We start from the raw sequence: 20,458 nt of genomic DNA, 5'->3' as shown, positions 1-20,458 counted from the left end.
GGTGTGAGGCTCCAGGAAACACCAGTTAGAAAGGACTGGAGGCAGCAGCAAAGTAAAAATAAATCCAAACTGAGCGCATCATAAGACATTTAGTAAAAAGGATTATTTGTGGTCCTGCTCTGTGCTTCAAGTGCAGCATTTGACAGAAGTGGTCTCCTGTAGCGGTTCCTCGGCCCCTTTCATTGGTAAAGTGATGCGCATCAGTTGGACTTTGGAAACAAAAGGTAAACAATCTGATAAAACAGATGGCTGGTTACTGAACAAGGCTTTAACCTTCACTACAAAACAAGTCATCTTGAGCATTTGCCTATCTACAGAGTCTCGCTGAGGCCCTTTATGAGTGCCTTTAAGAGTAAATAGAAAGATCTAATTGTAAGGAGAGTTGGATCAGTCTGAAACACTGCACCCTGTAACTGGATTTCTTACAGGCTTTTCAAGATGTGAAATTTTTTACAGGCCTTTGGAGAATGAAGACCTTCACTTGCAGCTCAACTGAATTCACCATCCTGCCCCAGCAACATAAACAAAGCAAATATCGTGAGACTTGCAGTCTGCCCCAGTCAGGATAGCAAATCGCTTTCCACTTTTTGCATAAGATGAAATATTTCCTGGTTTGCAGGGTGTGGCCAGGCAAAAGGAATAGTTTCTTTTCTTTAATTAATTTTGGTGCTATTTGTATCTGCACTTTCTTGAATAGTTTCAGGTGCATTAGTTATCAGGAGTATCTGCTTCAAGGCATAAGCAATGAAAGTTCTCAATCTGTCTTCCCCTGCGGTGTTTTAAAACCTCTTCTCCTGAAATAAGTGCGAAGCCCTTTCCCACAGATGCTCTGGAGTAGAACTATTTTGATCACCAAAATACTAAAACCACAAACGGGGGGGGGGGGCATAGAAGATAAAAGGCCTTTCAAATCAGGCAAGTAAGCCAAGGGGGAAAAAATAGACTCAGTCATCTCTCCTACCCATTTAATTAATAGCATTCCTCTCCAGAAATGGCAAGCACAGCGCGAACCTCTCTGAGTGCCTTTTTTACAGCCCAGCTCCATCACACAGCTGCCCCTCTCCTGCCCTCCTTGCAGGGACACGGCTCTGCCCATGCTCCAGGCTGGAGGGCAAAGCCAGCAGTGGTGTCGGGGCAGGGGGGGGACACGACAGGGGGCAGGGGTGTGTGCGGCTCCCCAACAGAGGCCTTGCTCCGGCCAAGCGTTTGAGCGGACGAGATATTGCAGTGAAAGGAGCAGGACTGGTTGTGCTGCAAGATAAGATTGTCTGCCAGGGCTTTGTTGGAGGCAGCCTTGCAGATGCAGGAAGGAAAACAAGCTGTAAAGATGGTAAAAGGAGAAGGAAAAATACGCCCCAAGGGAAGCAGTGCTGGCGCAGGAGACCAAGAGCTCCTTGTCAGCGAAAGGCACAGTAACAGAAACAGAGACAAACGTGAATGGCACAAGTCAAACAGCACCACATCCTGGCTTAGGAAGCCCCCTTGCCCTGCTCGCTTGCGCCATTCTGCACCTCCCCGGGGCAGCTGGTGCTGGGATGGGGCACCAGGGACCTTGGCATGAGGTGGGACAGCCCACCTCACCTGCAAACTGTCCCAAGCAAGCAGCCAGGATACTGGCTATGAGGTCACATGCTTTGCTCCTGGTGACAAAACCTATCTTGGAAACAAGTTATGGGGGCTGGCACTTCCCAGGCAGGTACAAGCTGCTGACCTTATAGGTCTTCCTGCTGCCACCTTCATGGTGGCAACAGGAAGAAAGGCATCTGGTGGCACAGTTTGGAGAAGGAAGATTAAATGCTGCTCCTGCACGAGCGGCAGCAGGTGAAGGACGGCACAGCCAGCCCAGCAGCCACACGAGCCCTGCTGCTCACAAACCAAATGCAACACAGACACGTCTGCATTCATGTCCTATCACCTTGTTTTGGTTGCTTGGTTGTTTTTCTGGATTTAGCCTCCTATTGCATCTGGTCATTCGATCTGTCCCATGGATGTAGAGAGAGAACAAGGACCTTCACAGAGGATCCACGGAGGCCCACCACTTCCTTCTCAACAGAGGTTTTTCCTTGCTTGAAGTAAGGCGTCTGAGCAGCAACGATTCAGGGAGAAATCCTGGTTTCACTTTAGCTTAAACTAGTCCTGTGGAGCCCGGCCTTGTGCATCCTCCTGTCTCCAGGGCATTTTATGCAGCGTAGTTTCCTGGTTTGAATATCTCCGCCTGTTTCTGGTCCTTTCCCCATTGCCCCAAGCCACCACAAAGGAAGGATGGAGTCCCCCTCTGGACAGCTGCCCAGGGGCAGCTGGGATTTCCACACAGAGGTGGGAAACAGCAACATGTGATGCATTGTTCTGGTTCTTCATGGTCCAGAGGCTAAAACCAGCACCTGCCGCCCCACAGGAGCCCCACTGAGAGCACAGGGAAGAGCTGTGGGGTCAGGACAGGCACAGTCCTGTTTACATTCAACCGGCTGGTGATCGACTCAAATGAGCCAGATGAGACCTGAGACAAGATCATCCACAGAGCTTCCTGCTGTGCTTTGTTTGCTTGATGCATCTCACAAGTAAAACCAGTGCCTTGTCCCCATGTGGGTGAGCCATGGTCCCCAGCACGCACTCGACCTTGAGCACAGGAGTGGAGGGTTCCCTCCTGCACCAGAGCCATGCATTGAAGGCTGCACAGCCCCAGAGACACAAGGAAGTCAGGGTACTTACAGCCAAAGCCATGGCTGCTGCTTTACGCCCTGAGGTCTTTTTTTCCAGGACAAGGAAGAGAGACTTGTGCTAAATACCTCAGTTTGTTTAATCAACCGTCCAGAAACAAAATCCTGAGGGGTTCAAAGCTCCAGTGTTTACTCTATCAGGCTTATTTCTGGGCTAAATAAACCCTCAAAATCTTAGTCTCCACTGAAAACATCGAAACATGCTGTTTGAAGCTGATGAATAGTTAGCATTTGGCAAAGACAAAGCATGAATCCCTAATTATTGTAAGATGAGTCACCTGGAGAAACCAGAGCAGTAGACAACAACCCAACCCCCCCCCCCCCCACCACCTTTGAATAACTTAATGAGAACGAAGATGCCTAGAAACATGCACATCAGTGACAAGACAACATCTGCGCTGGTGAAGGCAGGGCAGGGGCAGGCGGCACTGCCCCAGCTCTGTGGAAGATCTCTCAGACCCTCCTGGTCACCTCTGACCAAGGACTCCATGCCCATTCTCACCAGAAGCCCATCCCTGGATACCAGGGCGGTCCAACATCCATATTCCCTCCGTGACTCATACGATTGGAACAAGCCAGACTTTTGCAGACAACAAAAAAGATAAAAATCATATTGCTTGGGGGAGTGCCAAGCTATTATTTCACCCAATTAGAGTCTTGAACTGCTGAAAGTTAAAAGGATTTCCTCTGGAAAGAGAACATTCCCCAGCCAGAAAGTCTCCAGAAAGGTACAGGAGCAATAACTCCTGGTGTTCCGCATTAGGAAACAAGCGTCTAGACAAAGACTTCTTTTTTTGGTTTGTTGTTGATGACGTTTTTAAAAGATGCTACAGTACAGATCCTGGAACTTGGATTTCACAGATTCACATATGCAGAACATGCTGGGAATGGTTTACCCATCTTTGGTTATTTTATTTAGTTACCACAGCCTCAAGGTACTATACCCCCTGGGGTTAAAATGGATGGATATCACTATGTGGATGGACATGCTGTCCTGCAGCGGCAGGAAACTAGAGCTGTCTGTGCTGATCCCCGCAGCTGAAACTGCCTCCTGGGGTGACCATGTGTGGTTTAGACCCCGTGTCAGTCCTGCTTCAGACACCTCAGTCGGATTTGAGGAGCGCAAGGGGCTCCTGCACAGGGGTCGCACAGGAAAGCGCCCAACACCCTGGTGCAAAGCTTCAACAAAGCCCCCTTGTGCTGTACATGGCACGGATGGGTCCAGGCACAGGAGCACAGGAGACCTGTTGGTGTTCCTCACCCTGCTTGGCACCTCCCACCCAGCAAAAACGTAGAGAACGGTACGAAAAGAGGGCAAGTGAGGATTTTACGTTGTCCTGCTGTTCCCAGGCAGGTGCGGGCTGGCTGTGGGGAGGGAAGCACGCTCCCTTGCCACAGCACTGCCCATTATTGCTTCAGAGTGTCGCAATGCACTGATTGAGTAATTGGCAATTGTATTGCATTTATCTTTATCTCCAGTGTCATGGTGTTACGTTCACAGCTGTATAAATAACAGCCCATCTCTCATCTGTGGTAACTTCCATTTTGCATGGCACTCCTGATCCTGCAGCCGAGAGCAGCAAGAAAGCCTGAGCTCAGGTTTCGGTGCCCACCGCCACCTGCAACTAGGTTTAAAAAGATCATTTTTAAAATGTGCTTTTCCACCACTACAAAAGCAAACCTCTTTTTTTGCCACCGTGCAAAAGGAAGTGCTTTCGTCTTTTGGCACAGCTGGTTTTAATTCCTTCTTCGAGAAGAAAGAATTTGACATGGCTGCCCTGAGACTGGCTGCAGCTTTATCAAGAGAGATTTCATCGTGGACTTAGACAACCTCGCTTGCAGCCATTGTACTGTCAAACAGGTTTCCTTCCTTTTCTTTACAACACTTCTACATCACATCCTATTTAGAGCTCTTACAGTGCTTCATAAATAATGCGATAATGAGAGCCCTGCACACTTATGGGATTTGGGAGGCATTATCTCAGTTTTTAAGAGGTGGAATATGAAGATCAGAGATTAAAGGTGGCAAACCCAATGGGCTGTAGTCCAAACAACAGGAGTTTTTCCACCTCATTTCCCTTGGATCCGGAACCCTTCTTGGCTTCCCAGGCAGTAGCCCGGCTCTCCCCACTTCTCCATCTCAGCACTTCAGTCCTACCTTGTCCTTTCTCTTCAGGATAGCGTACAAATTTCGCACCAGCATATCACCATCAGCCCCTTATTGTATTTTGCTTCAGCTCTGTAGAGACAAAATTGCTGTTTCTATTAGCCAGTAACTGGGATGAGAAATGGAACATCAGCAAATCTTTCTACCATAGATTATTACTATTAAAAAGACTAAAATCATCAAACATAGAGACGCTCACTGCTATGAGAGGAATGACCTTTTACTTAATAAATAAGGCAGAGTGCAAAGGAAAGAAAGGGAAACCTCAGAGCTAGGGCTCACCTGTGGACAGGCTGTCGCTGTGGAAGCTCCTGGATTTCTAACAGGAGCTAATTAAGCATATGCAAGTTTAAGTGTGGATGGAGCATTCAGCCATACTCCTTGCTAGCCCGAGGAGGCAGCCTCCCTCCGGCTCAGGGCATCACCAGCTCCGTGGGGCCAAGGCTGACTGATGCTGAGGGCGGCACATCACAGCCTGTGGCCAGAGAGGCACAGGGTCTGAGCCTGGTGATTAAGAAAGCAACTATTTCTATTCAAAATTTTAAGCTACTCCAAAAGACACCACACTGCTGTGCTTTTCCCCAGGGAAGACAGGAAGCTACTGCCGAGCTGGCTATCATTTATAATAAAATTATTATTTTTTCCAGAGAAAGTGAAGCCTCCCTGCAGGGGCACACAGGCACCAGGATGCGGCACAGACAGCAGGAAACCGACTCGTGGGATTTTCCGTGTGCAGAAAGGGCTCTAGAGGGATGGGCGAACTGGAGGTTTTACCTGAACAACAGCAGCGATTCTGTCCATCCCCAGCAGCAGGCTTCATCGCCCCTGAGCAGTTACCTCCCATGTCTCCACCTCAGTCTCAGGATGCACCTCTTACTGCAGGGGCACACAAAATCCCAGGGTGGTTCTGGGGAGCTCCTCATCTCCAAAGTAGAAGGACCAGTGCCCGGAGCAGTGCCGGGTGCCTGCCCACCCCATTCCCTGTGGTGGGGAAAAACAGGGTCCCCTCCACTTGGCTTCTGATGCCCAACATGAGCTGCTGCACATAGTAACAGACATGGGGAAGACACACACAGGGTGTGTGTCGGTGGGTGGGAGGAACAATTTGTGGAAGGCTGGAATAAGCAGGATACCTGCAGGCAGTGGGAGATGCCTGGAAGGAAGTGCACATCTATGGCCAGTAGGCACTGGGATAAGGGACTGCTGTGGCTCAGGGCAGTGTTGCGGCCACATCCCCTCAGTGGTCCGATGCAAGCAAGTCATCATGCACAGGGAACTCAACCAGGCAGATTCCCAAGTAGCAAAGAAAAAAAAAAACCAAACAAACCCAGATGTGTTTTCCAAAAGACTACAGCCTTAGCCTGAAGAAAACACTCATTTTCCTGACAATGGCTTTCACAGTGCAAAGTAGCTACTCAAAAAGCCCGATGATGTCTCTGGTGAGAAGGTGTCCCAGTAGGAGCAAACTGTGAGCAGCTCCCAGGCTGGGCTGGTGGTTGTGTCCCCTGCATCATGAGGTGAAGGCTGTGACTTCTTCCACAGGTGGGACAGCCTTTGCCTGGTACTGTCTGTAAGCGAGCACACAGGCAAGGGGACTGTGGGCTACTGATTAAGAATTAACTTGGGCTGTGAAGGAAGGCTGCCCCACCAGCTCTCAAATCAACACAGAACAAGATTTTTTCAAAAGCTGAGTGAGCACCAGGATGGCAGGACCTGAGGACAGAGGGTTTAAGGGCCCAAGGAACCTGTGCGAGATGCTTTCAAACTGTAAACCATCCCTCTGAAACACCTTCATTCACACTGTTCTAGGCTTAGTTCTAGTTTATCAGCCATTTTTCACAGTTAGCTTTGTTTTAGAGTAACCCATACTGATTCTTCGGTTCCACAGATCTCACTGTTTTGCATCATCACTCTGGCTAGTTGTTCTTTCTGCATTCAAGCAACTCAAAGCATATATCCTTAATCTAACTTTAGTTTGGAGGTTTTGTTTGTTTTTGATCTTTTGTCTATTGATAAAGCAATTTTTGGATAGATCAAATCCCTCACAAAGATTAGTGACCGATGGTACAGGCTCCACTTAAATGCCCTGTTGCACGATTATTTCTTACAAGAGGGGCTGTGCAAGCCTCAGGACTTAAACTTCTATTGCAGAAAGATCAAAAGGCTTGAGTCCCAATTAAAGGCCTGTCCTACTTCTTGGGTAAGAACTGTCTCTCTGTGCAAAGAGGTTATAGTATTTCCCAACTATACCTGTAGGTTTTATTATTATTATTATTATTTTAAGGTGCAAGATTGTACACAAATGCCCAGACCTTTGTTCATGGAAAACCACGTGCAAGCAAACCACTCTTATCTACTTGAACTGATAAGCAACCTGAAATGCAGTGACCCAGGCTTACAATGACTGCAGTCTATCACCACTGTTTATTTTCACTGATCATATTTAGCACTCGAGTCAAATACACTTATCAATGTTTCAGCAGCAGCCCTTTGGGATATGCAGCTTATTGTTTTGAGACGAGGAGTTTAACAGTTCAGACCAGAACCCAGAGTACTTATTTCATTACCTGCTTAAAGAGGTGGTGGCAGATAACTGTGTGGTCTATCCAGGACTGAAAAAGCTTAAAACTTGCTTCCTTTTCTCCACCCAGTATTTCTGGGTGACACACATTGAGCTCTCAGTGCTTTTCTTCTTCAAAGGAGTTTCATTCAGCAAAAACAAAAAACCTACAGCGTTTCAAGAGATTTTTTGAAAGACAATGAAGTAAAAGCTCCGTTAATTTGATATTGAAATCAACACTCCCACCACCAGAGCAAGAGGAGAGGCAAAGACATGCTGCTTCACGACTAAGCTCCAGCAGGCTGCCGTGTGAGATGGAAGCTGGCCTGCACTGGACACTGGCTTGCAATCATAAACCACTAGAATGTGCTATGTAAGAAAAGAGGTCATCATTCCTGTGTTATCAAAGGAATAAGGAAGGAAAAAGTGGCTGTGCAAAAATAACTTCTCTCCATTTCGATCCCACTGATTAGACTTACCAAGCAACTGATGTTCATACAAATTTTCTGATTAGGGTAAATTATATAGGACAGTTTCTGAGCAGCACATACATAATTTATCCGATACTTTTGAGGAAGCAACTACATTAATAGTTCAGAGGCAAGTGAACTCTCATGTCTGTAAGGATTTGTTTGAAAATGCACTTACAATAAAAACCTAAAGGCACTAACAGCCAAATCTTCCATCTCATTATGAATAACTTTTAATACCTTTGCTGCCCGCTCAAACATTTCAGCTTTAATTCACTTACTTGTCTAGCCAAAAGCAGATGAACTGGAAAGGTCTCAGTATTCCCAGGCAATCCAGAGCTCTGCATAGTAAACCATCAGCAACTACAGACAGTGCAACAAAAGGATCCATACGTAACACCTAGGACAAGAGATGGTTGCAATACAGCAGCACAGTCCCAATACGCCGTTTAAAGATACTCCTTCACCGGCCTCTCAATTATAAAAGCTGAACTCACTACAACCTTCCTGAGGAAAAAAAAAACCCCCACACTTCGTGTTCTTGATACTGATAGAACTGCATTAATAAACACGTTACCAATATTGTTAGAGATTCAGTATATCCACTTACACTAACAGATAAGTAAGCCACAGCCAGTTAAATACCAGGAGCTGGTCAATAAGCTATATTCCACAGAAAAGCACCAGCTACACTGTCTGCAGAGTTAGCTGGATAACATTTGGTAAAGACACTGCTATTTTGTTTAGGTAATAGTCTACCACTACAGCTAGAAAAAAAAAAATTATATCAATTAATGAACCGAGTAATAAGCATAGTCAAATAAAAATTGTTTCCTTTTCCACCATAAAGCTTCAAGACCTTTAGTGTCTTGATCATATGATGCTACTTCATTGCATCTGTATCCCCTACAGAGAACGGCAGAATTGGCAAATGGCTGATTTCTGCTGCTAATAAAACACACTTCTCTTTTCAGCTTCATTATCAGATAACTGAAGAATTAATTTGGCCTGGGCTTCCCCCAGCCCCGCTTCAAAAATCAAGTGAAGAAAGTTGCCACAATCACCACAGAAGCAATTTGGAAGCTAACTCACATTAGTTCAAAACATGCGTCTGAATCTTGTCAATCAGTCCAGCAAAACCAAAATGTCTGAAAGATGATTGAAAAAGGCTTTCTCAGGAAAACTACAGCATAGACTCAATAATGCACCTCAGCTGTTCAATGCATCTTTGATATTATGCGGAGATACTTCTATCAGTTTTATCGAGAACTTAAGAATATTACCACCTTTGAATTCTTTAGAGAATAAACTGCAACAGAACATTTGCACATTTAGAAATTTTTTTTCTGATCATTAATTTAAAACAATAAATCTTAGAAATAGTCCCAATAATGATTAGAAAACGAGGAAACAGGTTAAAAGACAGAGGCATAAAATCTCCATAAAAATGTTTTTATTCCTTATCAGTGGAGACTGCATATGAAAAGAGGATCTATTGCAAGCTTTTCAACACAAGAAACTGCAAAAACCCAGCAATCCTCCTAAGTAGCAGAGACACTGGGGTATCCTGTTCCAGGGCAGAAGACAGTTATCAAATCCATCTCCTTGCACTCTTGCAACACAAGGAAGTTACAGTTTTCAGCAAGAGGCTAAAGAAATTATGTCAAGAAATGCCACTCTGAAGCAGCTGTCCAAGGGCAATGTTTCCCCCTGCTCATCAGTCTTCTTCCTCTTCTTTCATTTTCTTCTTTTTCTTCTTCTTTTTCTCTGTATTCTGCAAACAAACAAATGTTGCTATGAACAAACCATAATGGAGAAGCAAAGCAACACATGTAGCTAGGCAACCAAGCTCAAACTCAAAGCATCACAGCAGCTGCCATACTCAAAGCACAACTCAAGAGATGTCCCTTTTCCTCTACAGCTAATGTACTCGATGTTTACAGCACGATGGGGCCAGCAGGCAAGGGAAGCTGTGCTGTCTGCCACGCTGTTGGCAGCTCAGCACTGTGGTCAGACTGCTTCAGGCAGCATAGCTGCCCTAAACACAGGGCAGAAAATGAAATCCCATGTTAAGAACAGGATTTCAAAATTGAGCGATTAGTTTGGTTTGGTCTCCTCCACTCTACTGTTGCTTGGAAACATCAAATGATGTTTTATCAATTCAGCAGGTACAGCCTCTGCTCCCTACAAGTCCTAAACACTAGACAGAGATGCCTGTGGATCAGCACTAAGGGACACCCTCCCCACTAGAAAATACGTAGAAAGAGAAAAAAACTAAAGCTGGGGGCAGGCAGAGGAAAGGAGGGGAAACACTCCTGATACAGAGGCATTAAGTCACAAATCTCCCAGACCTTATTTTGTAATGCAAATCTTCTTGGACATTACCGTGATGGATATAATGAAATAAAGTTACTGCAACAAAACTGTCCTTGCATACCATGGGTTATACAGATAAGAATGTTTTCCCCTTGCTCCACATGTTTTCAAGAGAATCCATTCTCATAAAGGATCAGGTGGCTGTGCAACTCTGCCTCACCTCAACTGTGGGGCTCGCCTCGTCTTCTTCAGCTTGCTTTTCCTTATCCTTTTTCTTTTTCTTCTTTTTGACAGGTTCATCATCTTCTACAGTTGTCTCTTCTGTATCACAGAAGGAAGGAAAACGAGGCAGCTTGTCAGTTAAGAGTGTAAAAGGCAAAAGGAAAAGCTTTCTGTGAGGTGTAAGAAGATGCAATGATAATAGTAAGAATGCAAAATGCAGAACACCACACTGCTCTGCTCCTTCTTTACATCTCTACGTATTTTCTCTTTAGTGTGCCCTTACTTGCATGACTACTCCCTGCTATAAGCAAAATGTACAACTCTAAAACACAAGTGACAATATTCATACAGCACAATTCACATCTGGTGCAAACACCACTCCTATATGCTGCTCCCAAAGTTTAAAACAAGCTTGCATGTTTTCATTTGTCCGCCAAGTTATCAAGTACTCTTTCTGAAAATAGACTGTCCACAGTTGGGCAAATATTTTCACCAGCATCACAAGAGCAGTGGAAGGACTCTAAAATCCACATCAGAAATGCATTCAGCCAGCAGTAGCTTGTTCACAACTGACTTCCCTATCTCGATGTCGGAAATTCACTAAGAAGCAGACCAGTTTTCTTAACTGTTTAGACTGGCAAACACAAAGATCTCTTAATGCTGAGCTAACATAAAACATTTAATGCAAAACCAGAAACTCTTTCCTGTCCTGGAAGACAGGAGCTGAATTATTTATATAAGCTGAGAGGAATGTTAACACAAGGAAAGATTTACTAATGCCCTCTTACATTTATTTTTCAGAACTATTCATCAACAGCTGGCCTAATCACAGTGGTAATGGCACTATGATTTACCACGCATTTTCTAGAATACATACCAGTCTTAGGAATCTCTAGGTAAAGAAACCAAGCAGAAATCATCACCAAGCTGACAGCTGATGCAGTAGCCAGGCTGTTACTGGAGCATACCCAAGTTAAATTTATTTGCACAACTGAGTCAGCGCTGGATACCAAGTTCCTCAGGACGTATTACTCATGAGCAAGTTCATGACATAGCAACCACTGTCCTTCAGAAGCTACAAAACTGAGATGCTGAAACCAGTGGTGTTTGCAGTGTGCACAGTTGCTACTGGAAGTGTGATTTGAAGTAATTTTCTTACTGTACTCCCCCCAAAAATGAAATCAATTTAATTTTGAAGCACATTCACTTACCACTTATAAAAAGAACAGAAATAAAAACAGTGCAATTATAAAAACCTCAAAATACACAACCTGCTAACATCTTTTGACTGTACTTTGTCACAAGTTTAGTTCTTCAAGGCAGCAGAAGGGTTATATGAGTCAAAACTACACTTCAATCTTTGCCTCCAACATAAGCTTCAGACAAAAAAAAATTGGCTTCAGGGTAAAAATTTCTAGACATGTCTACAGAAAAATACAGCCAGCTAACACATGCAGTTTTCTGACATGAAAAAATGCCAGAAGCAAAACAGCAAAGGATTCCAGATAAAGGAACTGGTAAATATAATTGTAAGTGGATTCTGCCATACACATCATTCACAATGAAAACATAAGGCATTCAAAACGTGTAAAAATAAGTATCCTCATCTCCCTATGTAAGACATAGGGAAATAAAAAGTAGTTGAAAAATAAGCATAAACTACATTAAAGCAACACAGTACAACAGCAGCACACATACACATTTTGCTACGCAACACATTTTCACTCAGCTGGATTGGTAAGCTACGCATTTTCAAGCAAAATGTTGGGTGGTAACCTTGGAAAAATAACTTCTTGTTATTACCCTACATGTCATCAAGCCTGACACACCAGGCAGTGGAACCTGTCACAGTTTACAACCGCAGATGATGCACTGTGCACTTCTAGGCACTGTCACTTCTCACAGCTAGCAGCAGACTCCTTCCTGAAAATTTCGGTTGCTGCTTTCTAGCAAAGCTCATCACAAGACTTCATGTATTTGTACCCAGGCAGAATGAGAATAAAGGCTCCGGGGTGCTGGTCTTTTCCCCTCTGGGTGCAACACTTCAGTCACTCAAGCCCCGCGGGGTTTCTTTGTGACACACGGCAGCTGACAAGAAAGCCAACAGCTATCAGGCACCAAGGCACAGAAAGCAGCATCTGGAAGAGCTGTTTGACTGCCGGCCCTATGCAGTGCTGGAAATCACCAGCAGTAGTTCCACTCACCCATTTTACACCAGTTTTCTCTAAGCTTTTTACACACCAGCCTGATGTACCCTCCCTCCTCCACATGACTCTCCACATGTACAGAATCGTCACATTGCCTATCAATAAAGACACCATGTCACAATGTTGCTGTCATTTAAGGATTTGTGTCCTGCAGGGTTCATTCCATTAATTTAAGATGGTATTTCTCTTTTCAAGAGACCTTTCCAACTGACTAGCTGCTACTATATCCCGATGCTCAAACGCAAGCTGAGCACTTCACTGGGGCCACTGGCTAGCTCTGTTGGTGGTATGCATTCTGCCTAGCCACATTCAATTTCAAAGACTGTAGTCACAAAAATACCTGTCCTATTTCCCTCCCCCCATAAAAAACAAGTTTTAACAGACAGCTCCTTAAGTGGATTAGAACTTGTTTCAGGCACTATCCTTCCGCTTGGTTTCTTTTTAGGTGCAAAAGGTGAAAGTGGTTTTCATGCCTCACTCTTAACCCCCCTGCCAGTTCCTGTCCAAAGTACTGCCATACAGGCAACCCAAACAGGGAGACAAAAAAAGCCACACATCTCATCTTGCAGTAACATTTACATTTCAGGCTAGCACAATTCAAAATATTGTCCCCCTTTACAACAACTATTAAAGTAATAGTTTGGCAAATCACTTTTCAGTGGCAGCTTCCCAGTTTATTCCTGTCCCTTACCTTCCTCTTGTAATACAAACTGGATCAAAATTGATCTGGCTGAAGAATTCTTTTTTTTTTCCTGGGCTGCTTTTCTACCACCCCCATTTATCACGCAGCTGCACAAACAGCACGGGGAAGAAAGGGGCAGAGGCTTCTTTCACAACACTACATCTGGACGTGTAAACTATGACCAGGGAAAAGCTTAGAATGCTGCATCAAAAAGAACAGAACTCAGAACAGCAGAAATTAAAGGCTCATGCACATTCAAGCAGACATGCAACACAAGTCTTAATGCTGGGACCTCCTCTGCACTCTTCTGTGTATTGTGGAACTTACTGAACTACTCAAACATCTCAAACCACCACCCCTCTAGCACACTGTGCAGTCATACCAACTATACTGGAAAAGAGCAAGGTCATGGTCTGTCTGGCCTGTGTCAGGGAAATCCATGTCCTTTGCTGGGTGGTCAAATACAAGAATTTGCAAACAGGGGTCAATGCTATTTTAAAGGGTAGAGAGGACAGGGTGAAGGGATTAGTTCTGCATACAGGTGCTATGAGATAAATAAGCTCTCTGAAAACCCTCTTTCCATAGTCCGAAGCAACTGGCACGGCTAGTTCTAATGCCCAAGTAGCCAAATAAAACGACCCAGTTGATATGAAGAACTGCGAAAAAACAGGAGCTATGAATCTGAAGGATGCTTTATCTTTTCAGGAAGAAAAGCAACACATCTGAATCCTGCACTTCAGGTTTTAGGAAGAAAAAAAAAAAAAGGGGCAAACCAAAACAGCACAGATTCCAATAGTCCACAAGTACTCTGAACACTGTCTACTGCTCAAGTAATTCTTGGTAGCTCAAGGATACCTGCTAAGCTGCACCCAAGCACTAAATCAGAAGGTATCAATGCTCAATAAAGCAAAGGAAGCAAAACACAAGCGGGTTTTGTGTATGAAAGCATGAACTATTGAATAACATGTTTATGAACAGAAACAGCCTCCTCATACTGCAAGAGACCAGGCTGGAAATGAATGTAATATTTCACCTGTGAGCAGCTCACTTCTGTGAGATGTCAACACTTGCTTTGATAATGCAAGGGAAGCCCAAGGGAACAATTCTGAGACTACAATAAGGGAAGTTAGTTCAAAAGATTATCAAAAGTAGTGGCTGTGAGAACACCCACATTCTCAAAAAAGCAAACGGGCAAAGTTCAAGCCTCCGAAGTACTCGTGTGTCCTTGTCTCATTATGATAAGTACAAGAGAACAAGCTGGGGCACAGATTCAGCTTTATAGCACAAAGGATTATCCCTCCAGTGTAACTTTAATTATCAACTAAGTCTAAGTTCCTACAAGTTTCTCTATCCGGGTACACAGACCCCATGAACCAACTGGCATGTGGAAAGATCACACCTCAGTGTCATCTGAGCATGAGGAGGTACAGAACCAGCATAACTACACTCAAATACTCTATAACACAGTAGCACAGAGAAGGGCAGAAAGGGAAGGCTCCAACAGCCCTCACCTGCTGCAAGCAAGGGTAGCTGACAAAGCTTGGGAGTAGCTCATGCCCAGATCTGGCTCAGGGTCGTACAGAAGTGACTTAAAGTCACCTTCCTTTGCCTCTGCACCCACCCCCCCCTACACATTGGGTACTCCACTATAATAGCAAGTATTAGGCCAGCCATTCACAGGTACCAAAATGCACACTGCAGAGAAGAAAAGAATGTTTCTTAAAAAGAACCATAATGTAAAACCAGATTATTTTGAAGTCACAGTCCAAACTCTTCCTTCACACAGTAAGTTATCAGGGAAAGAAAGAACAACTGTGGCAATAGTTCAGTTATAGCTCTCCAGAGAATAACAATTGTACATATATTATGTAAACTCAGACTGAAATTTCCAAGTGTCATTTCACCTCAAATTCTGACCTTCAATGTTTATATGTTGAAACATGCCAGAAAAACATTTCTATACAGAATAAAACAGCATTCTTTAAAGAAAATTGGGCAAAATCTGGTTTTACAGAGAAGAGCTTTTTTGTCTCTAAGACACCGAGACCCACTAAATATGAACCTGCTGAGCAAGAAATCCTGCAAGAAGAATACAAGTAGAGTTTTGTTTTAAAATGTTCTTATATGCTTTCAACTGTTTAAAAGCAGGTATTCAAAACAGAATCATAGAATCATTATGGCTGGAAAAGGCATTTAAGAGCATCAAGTCCAGCCACTGACTGCAGTCCAAATAAATTGACTGCAGTCTGGTGTCAGTCCATAATGGATTTTTTTACTTTTTTTTTTTTTTTTAAATACACTGTCATACCCAATGAGAATAACCAGGTATTGTGGCTGGCTATAAATGTTAAGCCCCACTGCACAATGCACACAGCAACATGCCAGCAGCACAGATGCAGCAACTAACCTTTCATCTCTGCTTTGAACTTCTTTGCTTTCACAGCAACTTCTGTGTCTTGTTCTTCCACCTCCTGAATTTTGCGTTTCTTTGAAACAGCAGGAAGTGTAGAGTCACCAGATGGGTCAAATATTTTTACTTCACTGTAATGAAGAAAACAAGTCAGTTTAAATAACAAAGAAGAGATAGTCGCCAGGTAAGATCCTGCAGTCAAACATAAACTTTGCGATACAACCTCCTGAGAATATCTGCAAATCAATCTCGCACAGCTAACAAAGCATCTACAGGTAGTTAGGCCCTTTCTCCAATACATGAATCATTCATCAGTAATCATGACTACAGGAGATACCCTCCGAAGTGCTACTGTCTGATCTGAACAGAAGATACCAGTTAAGCAAGAGTTTAGTTTTCGTGTGTCTCTGTTCAAGGCTCTACAGAGCACTTAAATTACCCATTAGATTGATCTCTGCCACCAAAATCCTTTCTATCACAGCTGTTTATGGTCACAAGCACATAGCTCCCCACAATTTAGTCCATGTAAATCCATATAAGCATACCATAAGGATAAAATATACACACGCACACAGAGGATTAGAAATAGATTTAGTTTTGCTTTTTCTGCACTGCCTCTCCACCATTATGTTCACCAGGCACAACTCACAAGGCAAGGTAATGCTATGGCTCATCTCTGTGTCACTTGTATCATCGACTTTAAGGGACATGCAAATACCTAATCAGCATCTGAAACTGCCTCTTCCCGAATATTGCATTCTCTTTTGTTCAGTCCCAAACTCCTCTACAGGCTGCAGAGAACCATCCACCCTGAAACCCAGTGCTCTTTAACTGAACCTTTTCAGGGGCAGTGGAATCATCTAATAGCAACGAAGCAACCTTTTTCTTACTCATTCAGAACAGAATTCCTACTGAAAGAGAAAGGAGTTTTAAAACAGTAAGCCTAAACTATTCCCCCAGCCACATACTGAGCATCTGAACTTCTCTAAAATAGGAATCTGAAGTAGCTACCTTGCACAGGTAACAAAAGCAACTGAGACTAGTGACTAGACTGGGAAGCATGTGGTAATGCTAGGAGACAGTACGATCAATTAATCTTCTAAGCATCAGAAATTATTCTTACGGGTCTGAACACTGCACTTTGCTTTACAGGAATTGATTATGCAGCCTTTTGCAAACAGTGGACTCTGCTTCAGCTAAGCTCAGGTAAGAGCTCATTGGCTTCCTTGTAATTGCCAAACTACTAGTAATAAATAAAAAAAAACAACAATAAATCAGCAAGTAAACATGCCAAAGACAGGTAATGTACTCTCTCACATCTTTTTTTGGAAAGCATACTGAGATGCTTCACTGGAACCTCACCTCTAAAAAACTACCTCACAATTAACTTCTGAAACATTACTTTGATGTAGATATTCCATATGGGATCCACAGTTCCATACAAGACTAAGAGATTCTTGCCAATCTCCTTAAAACAGTAGTTCAGCCCTGCAAACAATCTCCATAAAGCAGCAGTACCGCAATTTTTTGTACTACAAGGACAGCTTGACAGGGACTGAGTCAGTTTCCCTTTTAGGCAGCCAGACTAAGCCAAACAGCCAGGAATTATCTTCAGTCTCTCCCCCAAGCCTAGACACGTTTGCAGAGCATGTCTAACAGTAGAAACATGTCCTGGCAGGAATTCATGACTCCTCATTTCAAGAGGTCAAAACCCAGCACGTATGTTGTCTCCTCAACACCCTCCTCCCTAAACTACTGCCTCCTCACACGCCTTGATGCTTCATTTACTGACACTGACTTTTCAAAAGCTGCTCCAGATATCACAGCCATCACTACACTTTGAAACGCCTAGCATATGGAAACAAAAGTTACAGCTAGCCTTGTGAAAGATGTTTGGGGACTGCAGATGGGTGCAATAGTACTATTTTTTGCCCACAGAACTAGCACCCAGCCCTGGTTTTGCTGAGCACTTGCCGTCACTACACCAAAGGTTCAGCAAAATAAGCAGGCCAAGATAAGCAAGAAGCCTACAACCAAATTAAGCGAAAACCCCAGATGTCACAGCTCAGACTAATAATAACCTGTTCCAATCCTTAGATGTTCAGCTGTCCCAGTTGCAATTCACAGTGTTACTTCAGGCACCAGAAACTGCTCTAACAACGTCCAGAGTACAAATCCTCTATTACTTAACATACATATTACGTTATATACGAGACCTAAACAAGGAGATGAGGCTTTGCCCAAAACAAGTGTTGCTTTTTTTCTTTTCTAAGACTAAGACAACCAAGTAGGACTCTAGGACAGCTCCATGTCAGAGAAATGCATTCAAACTCTGATTTTCTCAAATTTAATTTATTCAGGCTTGCATTAAATAAAGCTGCTGCACATTAACTCCCCAAACTATTCAGCTTTTTGGGCTAATGATGATAGCATCTAAATATACTTGTTGTCTGATGATGTCAGTAATTTACTACTAGAAAAATCTGGACTGTTTCTCCAGTTCGCTGGCTTTGCCACAACAGTAAAATGTCGGAAAATGGAAATTCCCATTAGCAATGCGACTTCTCATCAGTGTTTACGAGTACAGAAAATGACTTCTGGATCTTAAGTCAAACTCAGCCCACAACCAAAATCTTCTCAGAAATAAAAATATGGAGTTATTTATACTCAGCCAAGCTGAAAGGAAAAACTATTCACCTCTTGTTTTGATACTTGTCTGCCTTGGCCAAGGCTTTTCCAGTGCCACTTATTCTTCTTATCTACAAGAAAAATTTAGGAGTAAAAAAACAAAATTACTCATAATGAAAACAATTCATAACACAAGTTCTACAGCTCTTGAAAGAAATTAAAAACAGAAAGATAGACATATATTATTGGGCAGGCTCTTGTGTACCTGATGACTCTTACACCTGGGAGTAGAATAGTGACAGGGAGGTGAGTGAGGTTGAGAAAGGAATGTGCCTTTCTAATATTGCTCTTCAAGAGCCCATTTCAATTAAAGCGCATCTAATACTGGATCAAACACACCACAGCCACATGACATGTAACACCATACCTCTAAATTCCCAAGACCAGCTCAAATTTGCGCACACTTTCTTTTTTTGCAAGGATAACTGCATGTAAGGGCAGGTATCACCCTATGCCTGGCACAAAGCCAACCTTAAAACCACAATACAGGCCACAAACTGGATTTGAATTAAATTTGTATTTGTCAGGTGATCAGTTTGTGTTTTGGTATTAACATGTCTCCTTGTCTTCGTTTCAATGGGAACTATCATCTCCCATGAAATGCTCAAGGAGGAGCAGGCAGGTTTCTCTGGATTTTTCTTTTTCTTTTCTAGCGATGCCAGTACTACAGCATTAGTATCAGATCTAGCTTGGAAGGCTGAACCTAGTCATAATTTACAAGATCGCATGCAACAGGCATGCCACCTAAAAGAGGAAAGTGAACCCTACATTCTCCCAGCGTGTTGTGCTCATGGCAACAGATGGAGCAGCAGGTATAGATAGGCAGGACATGCATTAGGTGATGGGACGGCAATGCAGCAATTTGTACAATAACGTCTTGCTTTAGCTACAGAGAAAGCTCCTTAAGTCTAAGCATCACCAATTTTGAGGAACCATGGTGGAAAATGGGGGGGAGGGAGAGAGGAAACCAAATGAGCTTTCTTCTAAGGTGAAGAGAAAGAAGCTATGAAGTAATAAGCATATCGTTGCAATTAATACAGAGATGTAGAATAAGATCATACCTTTACATTCTACATCTTGCTCAGAATCAACATTTTTCAGTATAATGTAAATGAAAACAGGCATGTAAACAAGAAACACTGATATACAAACAAGTGGATGTACCCAGCTTACAAATCATAAAATGATTTGGGTTGGAAGGGACCTTAAAAGGTCATCTAGTAAATCCTACTACTCCAGCCAAGGTTGGGAGAAACTACAGAATAAGAATGACACTACATCACACAACTGAGTGAAGAGAAAAGACTCAGAAAGCAGAGCATCAGAAAATCATACCATGAACAAGAATGTCAGCTTCATGCAGCCCTCTACTAGACTTACCCCCCTCTCTTCCAAAAGCCTCAGTCTTGTCTCTACTTTTAGTCTGTTCTCAGCTCCCATTTCAGCACTAGTATCCTCTCCGAGAGCATCATAACGAATAGTCAAGGCAGTCTTAGCTGCCAGCATTCGAGAAATCTGGAAAAGCCAAAAAGAATATTAAACGCTAAGACTTAGCATAAGACAATGATACACTCTGATCTAGAAACCATATCCACACAAGTAACCATTTACTAGCAGTATTTAGTGCAAAAAAACCTAATTAGGACATCATTCTTTTAACACTGAAATACTGTTAACGTAACACCTTATTTTCCTGATAAATAAAGGGGAACATCTGACACAGCAAGTTAGTTACACATATCCCACTCTACCTCAACCTTTACATCAGGTTAGTTTGAAGTGTAATTTCTGGCTGGATAGCTTTCTCCACAATTCAAACATATTCATCCACCGGCATTATAAAAGCTTCAGCTCTTTAAAAGCAAGTCACAAAGGTTACTAGCTTTAGTACAACAACAAGAGTGATTTTCAAGTTATACTAAAGTAAGTTAGCCTCTAACAGCTTAGCTTACTATAATGTAGAAGAAAGCAGTAACGTACCCCTTGAGAAAGCCAGCATTACATCATTACTCAGCAGGA

General features: G+C 43.2%; 1 protein-coding gene across 1 annotated transcript in view; it reads right to left on the bottom strand.

Moving 5' to 3' along the window:
- Window positions 1–9,528: 9,528 nt before the first annotated feature.
- Window positions 9,529–20,458, bottom strand: part of NOP58 (NOP58 ribonucleoprotein) — a 31,084-nt gene continuing 20,154 nt past the window's right edge. The window contains exons 11-15 of the mRNA XM_009890240.1: window positions 19,820–19,954; window positions 18,449–18,510; window positions 15,749–15,882; window positions 10,451–10,551; window positions 9,529–9,688 (exon numbers count right to left, since the gene is read on the bottom strand). Coding sequence (XP_009888542.1) covers window positions 9,632–9,688; window positions 10,451–10,551; window positions 15,749–15,882; window positions 18,449–18,510; window positions 19,820–19,954 — 489 coding nt within the window. The 3' untranslated portion in view covers window positions 9,529–9,631. The remainder of the gene's footprint in view (window positions 9,689–10,450; window positions 10,552–15,748; window positions 15,883–18,448; window positions 18,511–19,819; window positions 19,955–20,458) is intronic.

Source organism: Charadrius vociferus, unplaced genomic scaffold (genome assembly GCF_000708025.1).
Source record: "Charadrius vociferus isolate BGI_N301 unplaced genomic scaffold, ASM70802v2 scaffold147, whole genome shotgun sequence".
In the NCBI taxonomy this organism is placed as follows: Eukaryota; Metazoa; Chordata; class Aves; order Charadriiformes; family Charadriidae; genus Charadrius; species Charadrius vociferus.
Note: the sequence above shows the minus strand (reverse complement) of the source record. Positions and strands in the feature narration are given on the sequence as shown.